This window comes from Amblyraja radiata, chromosome 17 (assembly GCF_010909765.2).
Source record: "Amblyraja radiata isolate CabotCenter1 chromosome 17, sAmbRad1.1.pri, whole genome shotgun sequence".
In the NCBI taxonomy this organism is placed as follows: Eukaryota; Metazoa; Chordata; class Chondrichthyes; order Rajiformes; family Rajidae; genus Amblyraja; species Amblyraja radiata.
Window position 1 is genome coordinate 48,343,849 of NC_045972.1, and position 21,277 is coordinate 48,365,125.

The window sequence follows — 21,277 nt, forward strand, 5'->3', positions numbered from 1 at the left end:
TCAGCCTTCAGTCCCATCAGTCTACCCAACACCATTTCCTGACTAATGTGTATTTCCTTCAGTTCCTCCGTCACCCCAGATCCTCTGTCCCCTAGTACATCTGGGAGATTGTTTGTGTCTTCCTCAGTGAAGACAGAACCAAAGTACCTGTTCAAGTCATCTGCCATTTCCTTATTCCCCACAATAATTGCACCAGTTTTTGTCGTCAAGGGACCCACATATGTCTTAACTAATCTTTTCACCAGGAGATATAAGGGGATTGGGTGGAGAGCAGTGCTCAGGCCCAGATCCATGGGGACTTGAGAGCACCCAATGATTGAACAGGCCCAAGCAGCTACATGGCCTTTTTCTGATGGTCTGGGAGACCATGATTTATGCATGTGTCTGTTTCAACGTCATGTTATATCATGCTTGTTAAATGCAGTTTGTGCCATTTTGATTTTCTCCAGGCTGAACATATGGTCAATTGAAAGTGGATTGAGACACTAATTTTAGGAGTAAGATCCCAGTAAATATTCTTCTCTGATTCTATAATATTTACAAAAAAATGTCCTGCTCATGTACTTACCCTGCAGCTAGGATCAGCATATGGCTTGCAGTCCAAAACTCAGTTATTCAGCAGATAAATCTCATGGACCATTTTAAGGTTTAGGTTTTTTATTGTCACGTGCATCGATGCAGTGAAAAGCTTTGTTTTGCATGCTATGCAATAAATCATATAATTCTGTACATAAATAATGAAACCAAACTCGTGTACAGTAGGAAGTGGGTGAAGGGAAAACTACAGTTCAGAATATAGTTCTCAGCATTGTAGCGCAACAGTTCCAGACAATGACAAAGTAAAACGCAAACAAAAGTGTGTTCTTACAATGAACTCAATTTATGCTCAAGATTCTCAACAATATTACAATAATGAATACTTAACTTGTAGAAACTGGTATTTCATTACTTGGCTGCATTGTCGTGGATGCCATCCCATCTTTATGGATGTCATTACAGAGGTCAATTCTAAATTAAAAAACATATTTTTTTCTGTTCAGTGATGGTAAAAATGAGATAATTAGAATATTTGGCAGCAGATCCATCAAAATTCATACTACGATTACTACAAATGAAAGACACTGTTCGTAAGGGAAAGAGACAAATTCAAGACGGACTTGTTAGCAGTTAGGCAGGTGGATATTGAAGGAAATTTACTAAGAAGAAATCTTGGTACGTTTGAACAGGTACATGGATAAGAAAGGTTTGGAGGATAAGGGCCAAACCTGGGTAGGCGGGACAATCGTAGATGGGGAATCTTGGTCCGCATGGACCATTTGGGCCGAAGGGCCTGTTTCCATGCTGTATGACTGACTCTAAATACAAGAGAAAGTGGCACAGGAAATGTGTACTGAATACTTCTTGCAGCATTTAACTTGAATAAATTTAACGTATAATGTGTATGAAAAAGCTACAGATGCTGGTTAAAATCGAAGGTAGACACAAAATGCTGGAGTAACTCAGCGGGACAGGCAGCATCTCGGGAGAGAAGGAATGGGCGACGTTTCGGGTTGCGACCCTTCTTCAGACTTGTATAATGTTTATTTTCAAGAAAGGAAAGCTGAATTGAATTGGGGAGACTCATTAAAACTTACCAAATAATGAAAGGCCTGATAAGAGTGGACATGGAAGAAGGATGTGTTCACTAGTGGGTGAGTCTAGGAACAGAGGCCACAGCCTCAGAATAAGAGGATGTATCTTTAGAAAGGAGAGGAATTTCTTTATCCAAAGAGTGATGTGTCTGTAGAATTCAGGCCAAATCTTTGGATATTTTTAAAGCAGATTGACTTGATTAGTGAGGGTGTCAAAGGTTACAGGGAGAAAGCAGGAGAATGGGGTTGAGAGGGAAAGATCAGCCATGACTGAATGGCGGAGTAGACACGATGGGTCAAATGGCCTAATTCTGCTCCTAGCACCTAGGAACTTATTCATACGGTATATCACATACCTCATCTTCTCATCTGAATGCATTTCTGATAGGAAGATTGCTTGGAGAGGCTCTGCTGATGTTGGGTGATGCGACAATGAGGGTGTCTTACTGGTTTGTTTACTCATGTGTTCACAAGATACATTTCTTTCTTGGCCTTGTTGACATTGAACATCTGATTCCTGGCCTGAAAAACCTGTAGAAAAATGTAGGAAACAAATAAGGGTTACTGTGAATATAGAATTATTTGGTAATGGTAAATCTTGTCATGAGCGTTTGTTCGAGAGTTCACCTCCATTTGAGAGCATTTGCCTATAACTCCATTACTACAGATTCTGCGTTGACATACAGTATATATATCAATGCCGTCACTCAACCTAGTTCAGATGAAGGAAAATAATTGCCCTATATGGACAAAAGTCTCATCCCGAAACGACCTGAGTGCGGCCTTCGATACCCCCCCATATCTCATTGACCTCCTCTCCCCCTACCAACCCTCACGGTCCCTCAGATCCACATCAGCCGGTCTCCTCTCCATCCACAAGTCCAACCTCCGCAGTTTTGGGGACAGAGCCTACTCCAGGGCAGCTCCCAGGCTCTGGAACACCCTCCCCCAACTGATCCGCAATTCCGTGTCCCTCACCATCTTCCAGTCCCGCTTCAAGACCCATCTCTTCACCTCTGCCTATCCTTAGCCCCACGTCCCCGTCCCTTTTCATCTGTGCATTAATTGCCTCATACTGTGTTTTGTATTGAATTCTGTCTTTACTTTGTGTACTAGTCATGTCTCTACTATTTATTTCATTCCCCTTACATGTTTTTCCTCTACATGCTCAATTTTTGTAAGGTGTCCTTGAGACTCTTGAAAGGCGCCCATAAATAAAATTTATTATTATTATTATCCTGCTTACCAGACTTAAAGACCTTGGCATTGAAGGTTCTGCACTCAGCTGGCTCCGTTCCTACCTTTCCAACCGATCCCACTTCATCTCTCTCCATATCCACACCTCTGCTACAGCCACTGTCACTCAAGGTGTTCCCCAAGGCTCTGTTCTCGGTCCCCTCCTCTTCATCATCTACATCCTCCCCCTTGGTCATATACTCCGTCACTTCAAACTGGACTTCCATTGCTATGCTGATGACACCCAGATCTATCTCAGCACCAAGTCCCCCCACCACCCCCCTCTCTCCCATATCAACTCCTGCCTGTCAGCCATCAAATCTTGGATGCAACTCAACTTCCTTAAATTAAACAGTAACAAAACAGAATTTCTCCTCATTGGCTCCAAATCAACACTTACCAAAATTAACAACCCCACTCTCACTATTGACGGCACCACTGTCTCCCCATCTCCTCAGGCCCGCAACCTTGGCGTGATCTTTAACTCAACCCTCTCCCTTGAGCCTCACATCCGCCATGTTGTCAAAACATCATTTTTTCACCTCCGCAACATTGCCAAAATCAGACCCTCTCTCACACCCCCCGCTGCTGAAAGACTCATCCATGCCTTCATCTCCTCCCGACTGGACTACTGTAACTCTCTTCTCTTTGGCACGAATTCCAGCAACATCAACCGACACCAACTGGTCCAGAATGCAGCCGCCCGACTCATTTCGCCACACCAAATCCTGGCACCACATCACCCAAGTCCTCAAAGAACTTCACTGGCTTCCCATTTCCCACCGGATCATCTACAAAATCCTGGTCCTCACCTACAAAGCCCTCAACCACTTGGCCCCAACTTATCGCACTGACCTCCTCTCCCCCTACCAACCCTCACGGTCCCTCAGATGCATTTCAGCCAGTCTCCTCTCCATTCTGAAATCCAACCTCTGCACTTTTGGAGACAGAGCCTTCTCCAGGGCAGCTCCCAGGCTCTGGAACTCCCTCCCACAATTGATCCGAACTTCTGAGTCCCTCACCATCTTCCAGTCCCACCTCAAGACCCATCTCTTCACCTCCGCATACCCTTAGTCCCATGTCCCCCTCCCCTTTGCATCTCTGTCTCACTGCTCTATTTTGTTTTGTTCTTGACTTTGAGTCCTTGAAAAGCGCTATACAAATAAAATGTATTATTATTATTATTAAAAATAAAATAAGAGAGATTACCACATAAAGTATTAAAACAAGAACATACAATACATAAATTAATGCCTCATACTGGCCCCGTATCATACCAGTTACCAAGCAGGTCATACAGAAACAATTACAATTGAGGTCCAGGTACCAAGTGACCGATGAAGAAAATGCGATATCCTAGAAATACCTTAAATTTCAATTTTAAAACTATTAAAAAAATGTTTGTTCCCATTCCAGAAATCAAGAAAAACATGATTAAGTCATCAAATGGCAGTTCCTACCTTGACTTTGTTCCTCTATTGTAGACCCTTCCAGAATTTCAGACCAAAGGGCTAACGTTTTATAATCAACATTGTTTTTCACTGGTGTTTCTTTCTTCCTGCACAATGCCGATGATGTCTGGCTTTCTGCTAGATTTTGCTTCTTTGGTGAAATGTAATGTGCAAACATTTTTGCCACTAAGTCATCATTCAAACACACCTACAGAAAGGAAATTTTATGTTGTCAAAAAAAGCTAGTGTTCAAGAATTTTGGCACACCCAGTTCTTTTATACAGGAAGCTCCATGATTTCACCCAGCAAAAAAAAATATTAACAATGATATTTCCAAAATAGTTTCCATTGCCTGGTAATTTACAAATGCTCAGACTTTGCAACTGTTTCTCTCGTACTTTTATAATGGTGTAAATTTAAGAAACTCTATCAGAGTGACTTAGGTGAATAACGTAATTATATGTTCACATCAGACACAAAGAAATCAATGGTTGAGGTTAATGGGGAGGCATTAGGAGGTAGTGACCATAATATGGTCACGTTTAATCTACAATTGGAGAGGGAGCAGGGTAGATCGGAGGTGTCAGTGTTACAGTTGAATAAAGGGGACTATGGGGCCATGAGGGAGGAGCTGGCCAAAGTTGACTGGAATGATACCCTAGCAGGGATGACAGTGGAACAACAATGGCAGGTATTTCTAGGAATAATACAGAAGGTGCAGGATCAATACATTCCTTGGAGGAAGAAAGATTCCAAGGGGAGTAAGGGGCGACCGTGGCTGACAAGGGACGTCAGGGACAGTATAAAAATAAAAGAGAAGTACAACATAGCAAGGATGAGCGGGAAGCAAGAGGATTGGGTAATGTTTAAAGAGCAACAGAAGATAACTAAAAAGACAAAACGGGGAGAAAAGATGAGGTACGAAAGTAAGCTAGCCAAGAATATAAAGGAGGATAGTAAACGCTTCTTTAGGTATGTGAAGAGGAAAAAATTAGTTAAGACCAAAGGTGAATTTATTATGGGGAACAAGGAAATGGCAGATGAGTTGAACAGGTACTTTGGATCTGTCTTCACTAAGGAGGACACAAACAATCTTCCTGATATAGTAGTGGCCAGCGGATCTGGGGTGACGGAGGAACTGAAGGAAATCCACATTAGGCAGGAAATAGTGTTGGATAGACTGATGGGACTGAAGGCTGATAAATCCCCAGGGCCTGATGGTCTGCATCCCAGGGTACTTAAGGAAGTGGCTCTAGAAATTGTGGATGCATTGGTGATAATTTTCCAATGCTCTATAGACTGAGGATCAGTTCCTGTGGATTGGTGGGTAGCTAATGTTATCCCACTTTTTAAGAAAGACGGGAGAGAGAAAGGGAATTATAGACCAGTTAGCCTGACATCAGTGGTGGGGAAGATGCTGGAGTCAATTATAAAAGATGAAATATCCGCACATTTGGATAGCAGTAACAGGATCGGTCCGAGTCAGCATGGATTTACGAAGGGGAAATCATGCTTGACTAATCTTCTGGAATTTTTTGAGGATGTAACTAGGAAAATGGACAAGGGAGAGACAGTGGATGTAGTATAGCTGGACTTTCAGAAAGCATTTGATAAGGTCCCACATAGGAGATTAGTGAGCAAAATTAGGGCACATGGTATTGGGGGTAGAATGCTGACGGATAGAAAATAGGTTGGCAGACAGGAAACAAAGAGCAGGGATTAACGGGTCCCTTTCAGAATGGCAGGCAGTGACTAGTGGGGTACCGCAATGCTCGGTGCTGGGACCGCAGCTATTTACAATATACATCAATGATTTAGATGAAGGGATTCAAAGTAACATTAGCAAATTTGCAGATGACACAAAGCTGGGTGGCAGTGTGAACTGTGAGGAGGATGCTATGAGAATGCAGGGTGACTTGGACAGGTTGGGGGAGTGGGCAGATGCATGGCAGATGAAGTTTAATGTGGATAAATGTGAAGTTATCCACTTTGGTAGCAAAAGCAGGAAGGCAGATCTAAATGGCGTTAAGTTGGGAAAAGGGGAAGTACAACGGGATCTGGGGGTCCTTGTTCATCAGTCTATGAAAGTAAGCATGCAGGTACAGCAGGCAGTGAAGAAAGCGAATGGCATGTTGGCCTTTATAACAAGGAGTCGAGTATAGGAGCAAAGAGGTCCTTCTGCAGTTGTACAGGGCCTTAGTGAGACCACACCTGGAGTATTGTATGCAGTTTTGGTCCCCTAATTTGAGGAAAGACATTCTTGCGATTGAGGGAGAGCAGCGTAGGTTTACAAGGGTAATTCCTGGGATGGCGGGACTGTCATATGCTGAGAGAATGGAGCGGCTGAGCTTGTACACTCTGGAGTTTAGAAGGATGAAAAGGGATAACATATAAGAATGTTAAGGGTTTGGACACGCTAGAGGCAGGAAACATGTTCCCGATGTTGGGGGAGTCCAGAACCAGGGACCACAGTTTAAGAATAAGGGGTAAGCCATTTAGAACGGAGACGAGGAAACACTTTTTCTCACAGAGTTGTGTATCTGTGGAATTCTCTGCCTCAGAGGGCAGTGGAGGCAGGTCCTCTGGATGCTTTCAAAAGAGAGCTAGATAGGGCTCTTAAAAATAGCAGAGTCAGGAGATATGGGGAGAAGGCAGGAACGGGGTACTGATTGGGGATGATCAGCCATGATCACATTGAATGGCGGTGCTGGCTCGAAGGGCCGAATTGCCTACTCCTGCACCTATTGTCTATTGATGTTCAAAATGGCGGCTAGTGTTCTAATCAAGCAGGTTGTTTTATCTTGCATAGTGTTCGTTTTAGTTCAAGCTCAAGTTCACATTTATTGTCACATGCACCAATTGATAAAGTGAAATTTGAGTTACCATACAGCCATACGAATAAAGAGAACACAATACACAATAGTGTTTAATATAAACATCCACCACAGGGGAATCAACGCTTCACACTGTGGTGGAAGGCAATAAAGTTCAGTCATCTTCCTCTTTGTTCACCCGAGGTCGGAGCCTTTGAACCCTCCACAGTCGCCGCTACGGACGACCCGATGTACAGGCCCTCTCGCCAGGATGATCGGAACTCCGACGTCGGAACGGAGCAGAAAACACTCAGCGCCTTGGAGTTTCCGAATCGGCCGCTTCCTACCGGAGACCGCGGCTTCCGATGTTAAAAGTCAACAGGCCGAGCTCCAACACTGGCAATCCTCGGCAAAAGATCCCAGACCTCCGCGATGTTAAAGTCAGCCCCCGCGGCTAAAAGCTCCGTAGACCACAGCTCCACGATGTTAAAGTCAGCAGGCCCAACACTCCGGACCTCCAACGCTGGCGATCCCTGGCAAGGCATTGCCTCACTCCGAAATGTCAATTCAGTGCTGTGCTGCTGCTGAAGCTCTGGCTGCTCTCCGGTAGGAAAGGCCAGGCCAATCCACTCCGCGAGGGGGGGGGGGATGGGGGCAAGATGCGACATAGAAAAGACGCATCTCCATCCAGGTAAGCAACTGAAAAACGGTTTCCCCCTGATCCCCCGACCACCCCCCCACATAAGACATAATAAGAAACATTAAAACATACATTTAGACGCACAAAAAATAACAAAAAGGGTGAAAGGACTAACAGCTGCTGGCGAAGCAATCACTGCATTGGCGCCACCCTGTTTTATTCGAGAGCTGCTAGAACTGCACAGACAAAAGAAAACTATTCCAAAAGAATCATACATCCTGGAAAAGCTTTGGTCAGTCAGGAAGTGAGACCCAGTTACTGAGTAATATCTTCAACATTTTTGAAATTAGATCTTGCTCAATTTCAATCTCAAAGATCTCTAAGAATAGAGAATTTGGCAATGAAAATCCTATTGAGATTGAGATAATCAACAGGGATAATTTATCATTGAATGCGACCTGCACTTGTTACAAATGCTATTTGATATTTCTCTATATCTGCACTTTTAGATTAAATTCTGTTTACAGGTTGAAACCTAAAATATTAACTGTTCCTCTGCACAAATACTACTTCACTTATTAAGCAAATCCAAGCATTTTCTGTTTTTATTTCTCAGATCAATTGCTTAAATATCAACTACCTTCCAGAGCCTACAAAACAATGCAGGTAGTTTGTGTACCAGTGGTCTGATATAAACAGTTGGGACCATTGCCTTAAGAATGATAGAATTTCAGCATTTATAGAACAGTGCAAAATGTTATTAAAATGGGATACCAACAATGAAAGCTTGTCCAAAATAAGTAGAAATGGTTAAGTAAAGATAATAGTTTTAATCCATATTCACTTGTATAATCTGTATCCAGTTGTACTAATTAACAGTTACCTTTTCATCTTTCAGAGTGAGATATAGTTGAACTGCAATGGTATCCCCAGCAAAATCTTTTAATTTTGCTTCAGCAGTCTGAGATTCTGTTGTTACAGACACAATAAGGGAAATCATATCATAAAATTCCCACAACAGTCAGTTTCAAAATTATGCATATTGTATGATGGACTAAAGCAGTGAAGCCAAGTTAATTTATAAAAATAAAATTTAGGATTACAAATAGGCTTGCAAATATTACAAATAGGCTTGCAAATATTACAAATAGAAGTATTGTCCGCAGTTCTGATCACCCCCTTACAGCAGGGATGTGGAGGTTTTGCAGTGGGTGCGGAAGAGGTTTACTAGAATGCTGAAGATAGACACAAAATGCTGGAGTAACTCAGTGGGTCAGGCAGCAGAAAGGTTTCGACCTGAAACGTCACCTATTCCTTTTCTCCAGAGATGCTACCTGACCTGTTCAGTTACTCCAGCATTTTGTGTCTATCTTCAGTATAACCATATAACTTCAGTATAAACCATTTATCTTCAGTATAAACCAGCATCTGCAGTTCCTTCACATTACTAGAATGCTGCCTAGATCTGAGGATATGAGCTATAAGTAGAGGTTGGATATTCTTGGATTATTTTCTCTGGAGGCTGGAAATTGAGGGGATGCCTGATGGAAGTATTTAACATTCGGAGAGACATAGATAGTCAGACCTAGGGAGCATAGCTATATGGTCGGTGAGAAAAAGTTTAAAGGAAATATTCTTTTTTAAATAGAGATTTGTGGGTGTCTGGATCGCACTGCTCGGTGGTGTAAGCACATAAGATAATGGCATTTAAGAAGCTATTAGATAGCCATATGAATATGCAGGGAAATGTGTTCCTGTACGGCTCTATGCTCTATGAGTTTCCCCAGCAATTTTGTGTACCTTCGATATTCCAGCATCTGCAGTTCCCTTTTGAACACCTCCTGTACGGCTCTATGTTTAAATCAAAGTTTGTTTGCCTGGATCACCAACATTAGGTTAAGTACTCAATTAGAATGTGTGCTCTCTGTTAAGGATCTCGTGTTTTAATAGTTTTGAATAAGCAAGTTCCGTATTTCAACTGCGCATGCCCAGGTCATAGACCATTCGCGATAAACATTCTCGCCAGATGAGCTGCTGCCTGTATGCAGACCTGCGTTTCATCCGTATTTTCCAGTTTTGCTCCTTCGAGGTAAGAAAATACTGTTTTCAAAACTATTAACTAGGTGTATTTATGGTTCATTTGTACTAAACTACGATGATTTTGTTGGTTTTATTGCTTTTTGCTTCGGTGTTTTATCGCTTTATGCTTCGGAGCGTATAACTGTTATACCAGTATCTCAATCTAACTGCTATTTCAGTAGGCATAACTTTGCTTTAAGCAATATTATGTCTACTAAACATAGCAGTTAGTTTGAGACACTGGTATAACAGTTATACACTCATTGCAGTTATTGGTGTGCCTGGTAAGAACTTCGGCAAACAAACATTTACAGTTTTCTGTGATATATTTGGATTTGTTCACTCTTTGAGGTATAGTAATGTAATTTTATCAATGGCAGTATGTAGAACATTGGCAGTAAGTGCGGTGATCATTCGGGAAGTTTGTGTTTTCTTTTTTTAACTCAGCTGAAAATAAACAAACTGTAGAAACAGACTCTCGCTCTTGCTACTGCCGTTGCAGTGTCAACCCTTGTGGGTCCATCATTTACATGCTGCTGGAAATTAAATCTCGCCCCACACTCCTCCACTCTCTCTCTTTCACACACCTCACAAACAGCCACCCGCTACAATAAGCGAGTTTGGTTATTGACCCAGGTCATGGGTCACTCGCAATAAACATTCTCTGTGTCTGTGTTGCTGCATGGGTGCTGACCTGCGTTTCGTCTGTGGTCAGGATCGGGCCTGGGTCTCCGGCGCTGCAGGCGCTGTTGAGTTGCTGCTGGACCGTCCCTGTCCGGGGGCGGCTGGGGATGTCCGGGGTGGCCCTGGGCAGGCGGGGCACCGGCCCGGGCTTGCAGCCGGCTCTGCCTGTTCCGCCGGGTTGACCGGAGGCCCTGGACTGGCGGGGTGCCGGCCCGTTGCGTTGGCGACCCGGGCTTGTAGCCGGCGCGGAGAAGAAGCGCTAGCTCCACTGCTCCGGGCTGGTGTCCCATCAGTCCAGGGCTGTCAGTTGGCCCAGCGGGACGGGCAGTTAGGCTGGAGTTGGCGCTTCTTCTCCGTGCTGGTTGTGGGCCTGAGCCGCCGCTGCGGCGGGCTGGTGTCCCGTTGGTCCAGGGTCACCGGGCATCTCCGGCCGCTCTTGGACGGGGATGGGGCGCTGGGGGGAGAACAGTCCAGTGGCGGTTTGGCGGATGGGTGCGGGTCTGTGTGCATGCGGTGGCACAGTTGCTGGGGGTGTTTATTGCAAGTAACCTTTGACAAATCCCATGATTCCTTGCATTTTTCGGAATACCGAACTCGCTTATGGCGGAATGAAGAAAGGCGGAATGGTCCTTTCTTTCGTTAATCCTGCCCGCAGTCTCTGATGGAGCTGGTTTCGCTGACTTAACCGTGACCGGCAGCGTTTAACCAGGACTCTGGGAACTCGGCCTCTGACGGGGACGAGGAGGATTCCAGAGGGAAGGCAGGGACAACTTAGGATCCGGCAGCAGAGTGGCTCAGTTAATGGATTAATTCCACAGTGAGTTCAGTTCGGAAAGAACACACGCTGATAGATCCGCGGCCACTGGTACTGGAGATCGATCCAATTATTGGCGAACAGGCGGTGGAATCCGTCTGTGATAGACTCCACAGTGAAACGTGTCCACAGGAGCGGGTGTTCACTCTGATCAATAACTCAGGCACAGTGAACTTCACAATGTAAAACCATCCAAGTCAAAACCGTCCCGGAGAGCTGCCTTGCCCGAGCACTGGGACAACTCTGGGCAAGGTCCCACTGAAGGCAAGAACAACATTCTAGTCACTAAAAAAATACGCCTGCGGGCCGGATGATTTTGGGTTACGGGGCGGATCCGTCCCGTGGGTCGTAGGTTGCCGACCCCTGCCTTAACGGAACACTCACACCGCCTGTAGGTAAAGCACCAGCCCACATCACACTGATACAGTCGCTGCCTGCCCCAGATTAAATATATTTTTACACATAAATTATGAATAAAGATAAGAAAATGTTTCAAACACAAGTAATATTTTCTTATTCCAGTAGCAAACACATTAAGGATTAAATGAAAATAATAAGTTCTTTAACTTTTTGAATATCTCATAATTGCAGATTAATGAACTGAACTAGAACTGGGACTGTGTACGCAGTGTGTGAACAGCAGGACAAGAAAGGAAACTATTTAGTTTCTAGAGAATTCTAGATTAATTCCTTGGTAGAATAGTTAACACTTCATACAGTTTATACAGCGCTGCATTAGCTTTTTTCGCCTGAATGACATTTGACAAATCCCATGATTCCTTGCGTTTATCAGAATACCGAACTCGCATATTATAAAACAAACAAAAAACACATACCTTGAGACAATTTTTGGAAATACTGTATTGCAGCGCTATCCCATCTTTTTGCTGGACTGCAAAGTTAAGAAAAAAAGAATTTATAAAATAGAGGGCAGAGTATAAAAGGTTTTGAGAGAAAATAGCCAATTTAATCAAGTTGCCTAAATAGTTTTTTGTATATAGAGAATTATAGATTTCAGAAGTAACATGTGAAATGGATTTAGTATATAGTATATAACGTTTTAGTATAAAAGTAAAGATAATTGAAAAAATTCAAATAACGCAAAATAAAATTATTCTAATTTAACATATAGTTAGCAATAGGAACTCTGTCTTGAAGTGACATGGTAAATCATTACCATACAAGTCCCTGACAAGTGCTAATTATTTGATAATCTTGTAAACACAAATAATTCAATTCATGGGCTAAATCCTGCAAAAAACATTACTCCCGCTTCCTTCAGTTTTCTTATTGTTATGCTCTCTTCGCATGCAAGACTAAGTCCCATCACATATCACACATAGAAGACACTGGTTCCATAATACACAATGCTCGCTCACACATTGTTGCATACATAAGTTCCAAGATTTCCCACATGGTAGTAGCTTGCTTTGGCATTAAAGGGTTCCACCCCATTTGGCTGATGTCAAAGATTTTAAATCATACACCTTTTTCACACAAAGGGTGGTGGATGTATGGAACAAGCTGATAGAGCAGGTAGTTGAGGCAGGGACCATCCCAACATTTAAGAAGCAGTTAGACAGGTACATGGATAGGACAGGCTTGGAGGGACGTGGACCAAATGCTGGCAAGTGTGACTAGTGTAGCTGGGACATGTTGGCCGGTGTGGGTAAGTTGGGCCAAAGGGCCTGTTTCCACACTGTATCACTCTCAGACTCTATCTTCCTTCAGAATTGCATGACTTTTAACTTTCAATAATTCTTGACTACATCCACACTTCCTTCTCCTCTACTCTCACACACCTAGCTGCTGATGTTGTTAACACTCAATTTCTATCTGACACATTTCTTTCTGACCATCCTCACATCACTAGGAAACTGTAGATGTTGGAGTTAATGAGCATATCTGGGGGACATCACCGAATGCCCAGCTCAACAGATGTTTCTTCTTTACCAATACTGATTTGATTTATCTTGCTTCAGAATAATTTTGATTATTTTCAAAATAATTATCATTTTCACCCAGAGTTGTGAATTTGTGGAATTCTCTGTCACAGAAGGCAGTAGAGGCCAATTCACTGGATGAATTTAAAAGAGAGTTAGATAGAGCACTAGGAGCTAGCGGAATCAAGGGATATGGGAAGAAGGCAGGCACGGGTTACTGATTGTGGATGATCAGCCATGATCACAATGAATGGCGGTGCAGGCTCGAAGGACCAAATCTGCACCTATTTTCTATGTTTCTATTATACTTAATCTTCAGCATGGCTGCATTTTTCCTTTTATTTTCTCCGTTGTTTCTCCACGCGGTCACAAGGAGAACGTGCAAACTCCACACAGACAGCACCCAATATCAAGAACAAACTGAGGCGCTGTGAGGCAGCAGTTCTACCAGCTATATCACTGTGGTCCCTAAAACCAGGTGCTCAGGCTTCATCCCACATCCCAAAGCCGTACAGGTTTGTAGATTAATTGGGCGTTTGTAAAATTGCCCTAGTGTGTGGAGAACAAGGTTTCAAGGTCAGTTTATTGTCAGAGGTACAGTGAAATTCGATTTACACTGAAAAACAAATGAGAAAGTGAAATAACATAGAACTAGTGTGAGTGGGTAATCGATGGACAGATGGCTTTGGTGGGCCAACACATGCTGTATCTCTACAAAACATATATATGGGCTATGATCATCTTCAAATAGTGATGATCAACTGTCTTTACAAAAAGGGTGAAAGGGATTAATTAACTGATTGCCTCATTCCTGCCAGACATGTACGCATGAAATCAGATTTGGCGACATTATCAAAGTTTCAGACAAAAGTGCAATGAATATTTTGGAACATTCACACTTACCCAATAATTGCTTTCTCCTCGCAAACATTAAAATTCAATGTCATTGGCTGTATGCCAAATAAATTGAACTTTTTTGCTCGATATGGTAACTTCCAAAAAGTATCAACTGCCCTTCGAACACTAAAGAGAAACATTGAACCTCATGGTAATCGTAACGATGGGAAACAAAAACACAACACATACACGATCATTTAAAGCAAGTCCAATGGTGTTTTTAAAGAGGATTTGCTTATCAAAGAAAATAATTATCATAAATGTATGCATTTATTTACTACATCTAAGGAAAAGCATAGAATTGTGGACGATCTTAATCTTTACTTCTTCTCAAAGCTCAGAACTAACTGGTTATAATAATATGGACATTTGAAAGGCTGTTGTTCTGACAGTGTTGAGGTGTTTTCACTTGTAGGAGAGTCTCAAATAAAGACATAGCTAAAAGAAAAGTATGACCCCACTGATGCAGATTTCCTGGAAACTGGGTTTTAGGATAATCAATATTCAGAACGTATCTCTTTCGTTTAGTCCAAAACATCCAAAGATATTTCCAAGAGCGTATTTTGATCTAATTAAGCAAAAATTAAAAGATCCAATTTCTACAAACACAGATAGTGGCCACCGGTGCATGCCGATTGCTTGTAGACCAATCAATTGCATTCCACCATTCTTTGCGCGTAACTCTACAAATTATTTTCCTCAGGTTTCTCAGTAGTCTACAAACAAACCAAACACCATTTACATGAAATTCTCTTAATTTTAGGCAAGCGTTTCCCCTTGATCCCTCTCTGCCCCCTTTTCACACAGGTCTCCTGCCATGTCTGTGTTTCTTTGCCGCAAACACACCTTTCACCAAGTTTCTTTTTACCCATTCCACGTACCCATCAACCACACGCTCCCCTCACCCCGTTCCCCATCTGCCCACCTCACCTTCCTTATCATATTCCATCATTTGCAGCCTTTTATCACATAGAAAATAGGTGCAAGAGTAGGCCATTCGTCCCTTCGAGCCAGCACCGCCATTCAATATGATCATCTAAAATCAGTACCCCGTTCCGGCTTTTCCCCCATATCCCTGATTCCCTTAGCCCTAAGAGCTAAATCTAACTCTCTCTTGAAAACAAGAAATCTAGCACATCCCAGTTCTGTCACCATCTCCATGCTTCTCTCCCCTATCTATCAAACAAACCTTCCTCACCTGGATCCACCTCTATCACTTGCCAGCCTTTGTTCAACCCCTCACCTCTTTATACTACCTACCTCCCCTTTACCTTTTTTGACCAAAGGGTCTCAATCATCCATTTTCTTGCAGATGCTGCCTGACCCACGGAGTCCCTCTAGCAGCTTGTTTTGTGCTCTGAACTCCTGCATCTGCAGTCTCTGTTGTGTATCCCTCAAGTGTTTACTTAATTCATATCTGAAAGCTTTGATTGCTTACAGGTAGAGTTCATTCATAATAATTATACTCTGTGCTGAAAAGTTTTTATATCACATGATGCCAACCATTACCCATTTTACAAACATCTACCATGGTCGTCCAGCAATAAAAATAGTTTAATATGTCTCTCTACATCAATTATAATTTTTGCATACTTCCCATCAAATAGAATAAATTTATATCTGCAGCAGTTGTTTCTCTACAATTTTGACATTTAAAAATCTAAAATTGATTTAAATGGAATGTAAAAATTAAGCTGTTGCCTAATGCTGCACAGTCCTTTATGGTAAACTGATAGCCTAAATGTTCCACCCAGCAATATGTCACAAGTGAACATACAATAGCACATGCAGAGAGTATATGTAAGCCTTTACAGAAAAAAATGAAAGCCGCACTTGCTCACTCTGTAGAACATGTGCTTCCTCATAAGTGTTGGTGATATCAAAGGGTTCTCTTAGGAGGTTCCAGGGATTGCCATGGAAAGCTAACTGTCTTACCTCCAATGTGCAGGTATAGTTTATTTTATTTATGTTTACCTTATTTGCAAACTTGTAACTAGATTATATGTTACTAAAGCTTCAAGGGCATCCTGTAATCTTTAGAGATCACCCCTCCACCACTCCCTTCCCTCAATTCAACATGTTCAACTGTGATCTCAAGGCCACACAATGCTAATTGACAACGGCACAGACTATTTTTAATTTATACTTCTAAAGTAGAACTGTTGGTAACTCCGTGATGGAGGCAGAGTTAAATCCTTACTCTTTTGCCTTCACCAAAATGTGCTTTGCATGGTCAACTAGGAAACATTCTGCAAGGTAACTGTTTCCACTTGGTACAAGAGATTCCAGAACTGCCCTGCACCAGCAACGGAGTTCATGGCAATAAATAGCACAGATCTGCAACAAAACACACAATCATTAACCAATCGCATGAGATATGAAGACCATTACATTGTTTAGATCCTACAAATCCCTTCATCAGTAAGGGGATTGAGTGCAGGAGTTGGGACTCCATGCTACAGTTGTACGAGAAGTTGGTGAGACCACATTTGGAGTATTGGTAGAAATTCTGGTCAGTCTGCTATATGAAGGATGTCATTAAACTGGAAAAGGTGTAGAATAATGTTACAAGGGAACAGGTTCATGGATCTGACTAGTAGAACAGAAAAAGGCTAATTTGTCTGTTTAGTTACAAATCACATTTATTGGCAAGAGAGGACAAAAAACACTACTTGTCTCGGTATGCGCAGGGTCGTTTTACAACAGCACACCCCTCTCTCTGTCTCTGCCTCCGTCCTCAGCGCTGATCGTGACTCAGGCCATCGGTGAACCCCTCTTGTACATGAACACATCAGATTTATTGGCAAGAGAGAGAGCAAAAATAATACTTGTCTTAGTATGCGCGGGGTTCGTTTTACAACGGCACACGTCTCTCGCTCTGCCTCCATCCGCGGCGCTGATCAGGATTCTGCCCGTCGGTGAACCCCTCTCATACATAAAAACTAACTTCTGGCTTACTGGCGCCTGCCTTTATACAGGTAAGAAATCAGGTTTTAAAATAACCGCCGGTATGTCCTGGCCAATAGCGCTGCTCCCAAATTCAAACTATAACCAATGCATCCCAGCAAGCCCTCTCCCCCCTTTGGGAACAAAGGACGTTCAGCTGCAGACTGCCGCATAGAGCAATACACAGTGCTACAGATTTGCGCATAAATCAATACATACAGTGCTACAGACTTGGCACGTAAAAGTAATACACACAGCGCTGCAGGTTTGGCACCCAAAGGTTTAAACAGAGCGCTGTCAGCTTAACGCGTGGGAATTTAAGCAAAGCGCTGTCGGCTGCAGCGCTATGGGATCTAAATATAGCGCTACCGCCACAGGGCTATGGGCTTTAAACATAGTGCCTTGGCCACAGCGCGATGGGTCAGACTGTTCGGGAAAATTATCGTATAACAAATTGATTTACAGGATATTATCAGGACTCGAGGACTTCTGTGATAAGCAGATGCTGCATAGGCAGGGACATTTTCCCCTGGAACAGAGGAGCCTGAAGGCTGAAGAGAGGTATGCAAAATCATTGGTAAGATGAATGGTCAGTCTTTTCCTCAGGGGAGATACAGTGGCTTGCAAAAGTTTTCATACCCCTTGAACTTTTCCACATTTTGTCACGTTACAACGCAAACGTAAATGTATTTTATTGGGATTTTATGTGATAGACCAACACAAAGTGGTGCATAATTGTGAAGTGGAGGAAAATGATACATGGTTTTCAAATTTTTTTACAAATAAAAAACTGAAAAGTGTGGCGTGCAAAAGTATTCAGCCCCCCTGAGTCAATACTTTGTAGAACCACCTTTCGCTGCAAGTCTTTTGGGGTATGTCTCTACCAGCTTTGCACATCTAGAGACTGAAATGTTTGCCCATTCTTCTTTGCAAAATAGCTCAAGCTCAGTCAGATTGGATGGAGAGCGTCTGTGAACACCAATTTTCAAGTCTTGCCAGATATTCTCAATTGGATTTAGGTCTGGACTTTGACTGGGCCATTCTAACACATGAATATGCTTTGATCTAAACCATTCCATTGTAGCTGTATGTTTAAGGTCGTTGTCCTGCTGGAAGGTGAACCTCCGCCCCAGTCTCAAGTCTTTTGCAGACTCTAATAGGTTTTCTTCCTAGATTGCCCTGTATTTGGCTCCATCCATCTTCCCATCAACTCTGACCAGCTTCCCTGTCCCTGCTGAAGAAAAGCATCCCCACAGCATGATGCTGCCACCACCATGTTTCACAGTGGGGATGGTGTGTTCAGGGTGATGTGCAGTGTTAGTTTTCCGCCACAAATAGCGTTTTGCATTTAGGCCAAAAACTTCAATTTTGGTCTCATCTGACCAGAGCACCTTCCTCCACATGTTTGCTGTGTCCCCCACATGGCTTGTGGCAAACTGCAAATGGGACTTCTTATGGCTTTTTTTCAACAATGGCTTTCTTCTTGCCACTCTTCCATAAAGGCCCGATTTGTGGAGTGCACGACTAATAGTTGTCCTGTGGACAGATTCTCCCACCTGAGCTGTGGATCTCTGCAGCTCCTCCAGAGTTACCATGGGCCTCTTGGCTGCTTCTCTGATCAATGCTCTCCTTGCCCGGCCTGTCAGTTTAGGTGGACGGCCATGTCTTGGTAGGTTTGCAGTTGTGCCATACTCTTTCCATTTTCGGAAGATGGATTGAACAGTGCTCCGTGAGATGTTCAAAGCTTGGGATATTTTTTTATAACCTAACCCTGCTTTAAACTTCTCCACAACTTTATCCCTGACCTGTCTGGTGTGTTCCTTGGGCTTCATGGTGCTATTTGTTCACTAATGTTCTCTAACAAACCTCTGAGGCCTTCACAGAACAGCTGTATTTATACTGAGATTAGATTACACACAAGTGGATTCTATTTACTAATTAGGTGACTTCTGAATGCAATTGGTTGCACTGGATTTTATTTAGGGGTATCAGAGTAAAGGGGGCTGAATACTTTTGCACGCCACACCTTTCAGTTTTTTATTTGTAAAAAAAATTGAAAACCATGTATCATTTTCCTTCCACTTCACAATTATGCGCCACTTTGTGTTTGTCTATCACATAAAATCCCAATAAAATACATTTACGTTTGTGGTTGTAACGTGACAAAATGTGGAAAAGTTCAAGGGGTATGAATACTTTTGCAAGCCACTGCAAGTCCAGAACTAGAGGGCTTATGTTTAACTTGACTGGGGAAGGATTTAAAAGAAACCCGAGTGGAAATTTTTTCACACAGGGGGTAGTGGTAACAGGAAGCTGTAGAGGTGGGTGCAATAGTGATCTTTCAGACAGGTGGATGGAAAGGAAAGCGTTAAGAGGAATACGGGCCAAATGTAAGGCAAATGGGACTAGCTCAGATACAAAAAGTGGTCAGCAGGGATGACTCTATGACTCAAATAGCTACATATTTAAATTGTTGGAATTAAAACGAGACCAGAATTTTATTTAATTATAAACACAATTAAACATTAAAGTATTTCATATGTTATATCACCAGACTAAGAAGCAATGCAACAGTTTCTAACTTTCGCTGGTTAGAATACAAGAATTTGAAAAGTCAAGGTGTACTCTTTACAAATCAGCTGCCTTAGAGTCTGAGAAATCTTCTAAAAAATGTAAGCAATTAAATCTTTCCAATCAGAAGCCTCCAGCAGATCAAAGGTCCAGACTGTCAAAAGGCCTGAGCATTTCAGGTGCGGCCCTCTGGTCTGCTGCAGAAGAGTACTACCTCGAGGGATGGCGGTAACAGCCAGGCCCACAGACACCTGGGCCCCACACCATCGGGAAGTAGGAATGAAAGCGGGAATAATGTGGATTTCATTTCCTGAAGTTTTCATGTAATTAATTATTACCTGGCCTTGTTCTAGAACAGGAAGTTTAATTTCTTCTAATTCCTCATGGCTCCTATGGTACAGCTGGTTCATCTTTGCTTCTAATCTTTCATACTGATTTTCATTTTCAGCCAGATCACTGAAGCCATGTGGTATTCTCCCCCAGAAACAGCCAGAATCCTCCACCTAAGCACACACAAAGTTTGTATTTTAACATCAAGTGTGTGGTGGAAGTTATCAACTTCAAACAAAAGAAATGGAGTTAATCAAAACAAACTGCCTTTGGGTGTACATCACAACCGTACACTCTTCTCTCACCAGTAGATTAAGTAATTTAGGACCAACGTATATACTTCTTCATTTGAACAGTTCAATTTAGCTAAATTATTTGCTTTTGTTGAGCAGAGATCACAATCGATGTTGAGTGCTGTCACTCCTTATACCTATTTTATGAGATTGTAGAATTATAAAAAGTGAATTTAGGGAGTAAAGATGAATATACTTTAAAAATGTTTTCAGCAATTGAGGAGTTGTTGAAATTCTGCCTATATTGGGCTGATTAATTTTCATAGAATATCTACTATTCCAGTATGCATTTGATGAGGTTCTACATCGTGAAAGCTTATTCAAAACTGTGAGGATTCAAAGAGAAATAAGAAAACGTTGTTTAATAGCTCCTACCACTTCTCTCTGTTTTTATTCGAGTAGAGAGAGGGGGGGAGAGGAGGTGTCCATAGACAGGGATGAAATGTTTACAATTATTTTAGAATTATTATTGTTAAACAGAAAACACTGGAGAAATAAAGGGGATGGGAATCTCACGTCATTAGTCTACAGCAAAGTGTTTTAAAACAATGGTTACAACTGCATTAACAACAATTCTCCCTACATTCAAACATCATAAAGGAATTATTATCGCTGACCCTAATTATTCCAGTTACATCCTTGCATCAACTTTATTATCAGAGATGTGTACCATCAGGAATATAAATAGGGAATTATGATATTGATATACAAATAATTTCCAAACATTAAATTAATTTGCCCACAGCATTTAAGATTGAAGTTTGTGGTTAAGCAAGTACAATTACTCAAAATAAGCACCTCAATGGCAAGGTTTTGTGCCTGGGGTGCTTGTTTGACAAATAAATTAGCCAAGGCAGTGCATTAGTTATTAGAAATAATAGAAATATATCAGGCACATGCTGTCAGGGTAGGCAAGGGAGGCAGTGCCTACCCTGAATAAAATTATAAA

The 21,277-nt window shown here is 42.3% G+C and overlaps 1 protein-coding gene across 1 annotated transcript in view; it reads right to left on the minus strand.

Annotated features, from left to right (window-relative positions):
- Positions 1 to 21,277, minus strand: part of tdrd12 (tudor domain containing 12) — a 96,603-nt gene that overhangs the window by 71,498 nt on the left and 3,828 nt on the right. Inside the window, exons 3-9 of the mRNA XM_033036483.1 lie at positions 20,044 to 20,208; positions 16,389 to 16,525; positions 14,195 to 14,314; positions 12,185 to 12,240; positions 8,655 to 8,740; positions 4,328 to 4,526; positions 1,988 to 2,162 (exon numbers count right to left, since the gene is read on the minus strand). Coding sequence (XP_032892374.1) covers positions 1,988 to 2,162; positions 4,328 to 4,526; positions 8,655 to 8,740; positions 12,185 to 12,240; positions 14,195 to 14,314; positions 16,389 to 16,525; positions 20,044 to 20,208 — 938 coding nt within the window. The remainder of the gene's footprint in view (positions 1 to 1,987; positions 2,163 to 4,327; positions 4,527 to 8,654; positions 8,741 to 12,184; positions 12,241 to 14,194; positions 14,315 to 16,388; positions 16,526 to 20,043; positions 20,209 to 21,277) is intronic.